This window comes from Cebus imitator, unplaced genomic scaffold, assembly GCF_001604975.1.
Source record: "Cebus imitator isolate Cc_AM_T3 unplaced genomic scaffold, Cebus_imitator-1.0 Scaffold486, whole genome shotgun sequence".
Taxonomy (NCBI): Eukaryota; Metazoa; Chordata; class Mammalia; order Primates; family Cebidae; genus Cebus; species Cebus imitator.
Window position 1 is genome coordinate 1,776,388 of NW_016107801.1, and position 5,653 is coordinate 1,782,040.

At 59.3% G+C, this 5,653-nt stretch overlaps 1 protein-coding gene across 2 annotated transcripts in view; it reads left to right on the forward strand.

Annotated features, from left to right (window-relative positions):
- The window catches only part of SARDH (sarcosine dehydrogenase), a 71,159-nt gene that overhangs the window by 30,634 nt on the left and 34,872 nt on the right, over positions 1-5,653 (forward strand). For both annotated transcript variants that reach the window (XM_017513108.2, XM_017513109.2), the window contains 2 exons: positions 447-530; positions 2,429-2,542. In XM_017513108.2, the coding sequence (XP_017368597.1) occupies positions 447-530; positions 2,429-2,542 (198 nt within the window). The remainder of the gene's footprint in view (positions 1-446; positions 531-2,428; positions 2,543-5,653) is intronic.

Consider the following 5,653-nt stretch of genomic DNA (forward strand, 5'->3'; position numbering starts at 1 on the left):
GGTATTCTATAGATGGGGGTTCTTGGGATGAGGGCAGATGGGGAAGGTGTAAATTCTATACGTAGGGTTCTCAGGGCGAGGGCAGATCAGGACAGGTGGTAACTCTGTAGATGGGGTTTTTCCGAGGAGGGAAGATCTGGGCAGTTGGCAGCTGATAATTCTGTAGATGGGGATTCTAATGATAAGGGCAGATCGGGGCAGGTGGTAATTCCATAGATGGGCTCTCAGGGCGAAGGCAGATCCGGGCAGCTGGTAACTCTATAGATGGGGGTTTTCAGGGTAAGGCAGTGGGGGCAGCTGCGAACACTGGGCTGGGGGCCTGGTTCCAAGGGTGGGAGCCTCCTGGCTCTCTGTGCCCTTGGGTGAAAGTGGCAGATGTGGCACTCTGCCCTGCGCAGGGTTATCGGGCCATGTGTGACGGGTGATCATTCCCCACTCCTGTGCAGGAACTCCTTGGACAAGGCTGCGTGTTCCAGGAGCGGCACGGCTGGGAGCGGCCGGGATGGTTTCACTCCCGAGGCCCAGCTCCGGTGAGTAGCACCTGCCGGGCTGTGCTGCTGGGAGGCCTGCCCCGTCAGCCCCCTGGCCCTCCATGTGCCCTGCCTCCCCAAGGGGCTGCACTGTTGTGATCAGGCCCAGGGAACCAGGTTAGTTCTTTTGCCCATGCGAAGCCGAGCCCGCCGACCTGCCCCCAAGTCTTGGCGCTTCCTTTATGAGGTTCACGCAGGCCCCACTCCCCGTCCGCCTCGGCCAGGCCTTCCATGGCCCAAGTGAGAAGGGCCGTGGGCAGAGCAGAAGGGGTGTCCCGTGGTGGGGAGACCAAAAGAAGACTCCCCCAGGCTGCAGGAGGAATGGAGCATCTTCTCCTAATTCTGTGCATCTATTTCTGGCCACTCTGACTGTTGGTTTCTGTCCGTAGTGGTGTGGGAGTGGGAGGGTCCGTGCACCCAGGGTGCTCGGTTTCCTGGTGGAGGTTTCACGGTGTCCTGGACTCTGGGCATCCTCTGGGGCTTCCCGGGGACCTGGGTTCTCAGAGAGAGGAGCAGAGGCCGTTCTGCTGTGACACCTGCGACCCAGGCCCTCAGGAGCAGGCGACTCAAGGCTTTAAGGCCAGCCAAGGGGTAGCATTTGATCCAGATTTACAGAAATCAAAATCCCTTTCTCGGAGCTGCATCCCACCAGTCCTCTCTGTTCCACCCACATTCCCTCCTCATGGCAACCCACAGCCCAGGACAGGCTCCGGAGCTCCAGGGCGTCGGGGGTAGAGACGGGGGCCGGAGCTGGCTAATGGGCCTCGGCTGTGGGGTGGGCATCCTCCGAGCCTCGCCGATCATCGTCTCTTGTCCTGCTGGGCCCTAGGGACATGCAGTCCTCATGAACCCTGCAGGGAGGAGGGGTCCTGCAGACCCTGCCTTAAGGCGCCGCCCACTGTGTTCCAGTCACATCTGGCTCTGGAAGCCCCTCTCCCCTGCCCCTAGGTGAGGAGACAAGAGCGAGAGTCAGGAACACACCCCCGGTCCCAAGACAGGCAGATTTTGCACCCTACCCGGGAGCCCACCTAGGAGTCCAGGACACCTTGGCAGGGCTGCAGCAGGTGTGATGTCCCTGCTGGGGAGGGAGGGGACTCCACACGGAGATGCCAGCGAAGCCTGACTCCATTATAACCTCACACTTGGCTCCCACCTGTGTGTGAAGAGGAGGTGAGGATCGCTGGGTGGGGCTGGCGGCTCTGGGAGGTGAGAATTGCCCGCACCTTCATTCACAGCTGTGCCGTGCCAGCAGTTAGGAGGGCAGGTGGGGGGTTGTCTGCAGGAGCAGAGGCCAGGGAGGGGCATGGGACTGTGTGTGGGGTGTCTGAGAGGGGGGGCAGATCCCAGGGAGGCCAAGGCGATGGCAGAGAAGCTAGACTCTGGATCCCACATGCCTGCCTGGCTCTGTGCCACTGCCCCACCCGGGACTGGTCTGTGCCCTTGGGCGAGATGGAACTTCTCTGTGCCTCAGTTTCCTCATCTGTAGAAAGGGCACCCCTGTTAGGAGTGTAAGGCACTTCCCACAGGGCCTGGCCCAGAGCAGGAGCAGGGCCTGGGGTTGCCTGGGCACTGGGAGCAGCCTGGCTGAGGTCCTGGGCAGCCGCCTCGCCCTGCCGTTCCCCACCTTGGGTGCAAATGCTACTCCTCCAGCCTCCCGGGCCCTGGCCAGGCTCTCAGACCCACCAGGTGATGCTGCGGCCTGCTCTGTGCTGCTGTTTGCCTGGACCTCTCGGGAGCCCCTGCCCGTGTGCACAACACACTCACACTCACGGCTGGGGCTTCCCGAGGGCAGAGCCAGGCCTGACTCCTGCATCACAGCCTCAGCGGGACCCTGCTCTGGGGAGGGAAGCGGGGAGGGACAAGGGAGGGAGGCTGAGGACCACGTCTTGTCTTCCCAGGTCCTTGCATATGACTACTACGGGGCTTACGGGAACCACGCGCACCAGGACTACGCCTACCGCCGGCTGCTGGGGGCTGAGTACACCTTCGACTTTCCGCCCCACCACGACTCGGTGCGTAGCTGCTCCCCACTGCGGTGGGGGGGTGTCCCTCTCCCTGTCCCTCGGATGAGCCTCCCATTGGGTCGGCCCTCAGCGGGCCCTGCAGGGGCTCCCCTCCCCGAGGAGTCTCTTCGGGCTCTGCATTCATGCTCTTTTTCCGGTGGACTCCATTTGGAGGAGGCATCATGTGTTTTCTTCTCCCCCCTCCTCCCTCTGTACTGAGATGGTACCAGCAGCCGGGCCTGAACGGAAGTGGTGCTGCTGGGGACGGGGTGAGGTGGGGGCTGAGGCGATGGGCCTCCCCCTCCTGCTCTCTGGAGCTGCTCCGAGGCTGGCATGAGACATGCTGGGGGAAGGGGCACCTCCTTCTGGAAGCCATGGCAGAGCAGATCCAGGACAAGGTGGCTGGAGGCTCCTGGGCATCAGGCCCCGTATGGGCCCTTCCAAGGGACAAGCAGAGGGAACCAGAGCCGGGAGGGCCGTGGCCTCGAGCCTGCCTGCTGTTCCTCTTACCCCAAAGTGGGCAGGTGAGGCTGGTCACACGGGACACCTGGCAGCCCCAGGACCTGGCTCCCATGTGCAGGGGGAGGAGGTGAGGAGTCTTGGGGGCCTCTCCCCAGCAGAGGCCTGTTCCACACAGGGGCATGTCCCAGGCAGCTGTCCTGGAGGGAGTGAGGCCAGTGTCTGCCCCGGCCTGCCCAGCCGCGTTGTAAAGCACTCACAGGTGGAGCACAGCTGTTGCCACCCCAGGGAGATGTGTGACGTCTCACTGTGAACCTGACATAGCAGCAGCGCAGAGCCGAGGCCTGAGCCGGGGGTCTCAGAGCCCAGGGACAGCTTAGGAAGCATCCATGAGGGGGTTCCTTCCTGGGGCCTCCGGGACAGTCTCAAGCCCGGCTTCAGTGGGGTCTGACCGTGAGGCCACCCAGCGCTCCTTGCCTCAAATGGCCCGGCTTGGACTCCTGTTCTGTTCTCACTGCCTTGAACCACTTCACGGTCTTTGAACAAGGGCCCCCTGGGTCCCGCGCTGGCTTCTGTAGCAGGTCCTGAAGGGAGGAAACTGTTCCTCTCCACCCTCTCCCCCAAAGCTTGCTCTAGTGGCAGAGCATCTGTTGGAGGCGTCGGAAGAGGGGCTCCTGCAGGAAGGAGGAGGCGTGTGTGCCATGCAGCGCCTGAGCAGCAGGGCCGGCGTGGTGCCTGAGTCCCTCGTGGCTGCCTCCCGGGGAGAGCTCGGGGCTCTGTCTGGCACCTCCGCACCCACAGCTTCTAAAGCCGGTGGGACTCTGGCCCTCGAGGATGTGGGAGCTCGGGGGAGATGCCAACTTGGCTTTGTGGCTTCATCCGGCCTCCGCAAACGCGCCTGAAGCCATCCTAAAGCACAAAACACGTGCTTGTTCCCGGTGCTGGCAGCTTCCCGGGCCCAGCTAGAGGAGCCCCGTGTAGGAGGCTGCTGAGGGTTTTGGTCGGCAGCCCCGGTGGTGTCAGCAAAGGTACAACGGAGACCGGCAGAGGGGTACCCTGTCCTGCTGCCTGGCGGGGCTGGAGAAGCCGTGGAGGGCTCAGGAGGCGGATGGTCGCGGCGGTGTGCTGATAACAGCCTAACAACCAGCTCTCTGGGGAGGAGGGGAGGAAGCTGGTTTTGCAGCATCGGCCAATTTCTCTGATGTCAATACTTTCTCCATGGCTGATTTCAATCCAGTCCGCCGATGAGGCATCACTGAATGTGGAGCTGGGCAGGGATCTGCGTGACCAGCTCCCAGGGTCAGTGCACCCCTGCACAGCCTGGCTGGACTGTAGCTCTGCCACGGCCCGGCTGTGCCACCATCCCTGACCTCCCTGAGTACATGAGGGGTGATATGAGTTCCCTCGTGGAAACTCGTAGGGAGTCTGGGAGGAGATGAATCCGCCTCCCGACGCACGGCAACTGTTGGGGAAGCGGTGGCTGCTGCTGCCGTGGTTACTTTCTCCCTGTAATGATCATGAGGTGGGCACATCTGCTCAGCAGTGGGCAGTATGCCGGGACCTGCAGGAGGAGATCAACTCGAAAATACAGTGAAGAAAGCCAGACCCTGAAAACCTTGCCCAGGCATTTGTAAACTGTGGGGAAGGAAATAGGGAGTGATTTTTTTTTTAAACAGCTTGATTGAGATCTAATTCATATAATATATAAATATTCATTTAAAGGGCACAACTCAATGTTTTTTAGTGAGTTCACAGGGTTGTACAATCATCACCATGATCTAGTTCCCAGCAAAAGACACCCCATACCCACTAGCTGTCACCCCAGGCCCCACCCTATCCTCAGCCCACGGCACCCCTACTCTGCTTTCTCTCTCTGTAGATGTATCTAGTTTGGACATTTCACACAAGTAGAATCATAAAATTAGGTGTCGTTTTGTGATTAACTTCTTTCGCTTAGCATGATGTTCTCAAGGTGCACCCATGTGGTAGCGTGGGTCATGTGTCAACACTTCATTCCTGTTTTTTTTTTTTTGAGACAGAGTCTCACTCTGTCACCCAGGCCGGAGTGCAGGGGTACCATCTTGGCTCACTGCATCCTCTGCCTCCCAGGTTCAAGCGATTCTTCTGTCTCAGCCACCCGAGTAGTTGGGATTACAGGCACACGCCAGCACGCCCAGCTAATTTTTATATTTTTAGTAGAGTCAGGGTTTTGCTATATTGGCTAAGCTGGTCTCGAACTCCTGACCTCAGGTGATCCACCCACCTCAGCCTCCCAAAGTGCTGGGATTACAGACGTGAGCCGCCGCACCCGGCCTCTTCATTTCTTTTGATCTCAATCGTGTTCCATTGTAGGGACCCACCATATTTTACTTATCCGTTGATCAGTTGGTGGACATTGGAGTTGTTTTCACTTTTGAACTCTTATGAACAGTGATGCTGTGAACATCCATGTACCAGGTGTTGTATGCATGTATGTTTTCATTCCTCATGGGTGTGTAGGTAGGCCTGGGTCAGTGGTAGCTCTGTTTCATATTTTGAGGGAATGCCAACTGTCCTCCAAAGTGACTGTGCCATGTGACATTCCCCACCACAGTGCTACAGGGTTCTAGTGTCTCTGCATCCTCACCAACACTTCTTCTTATCTGAATTTTTTTTTTTTTT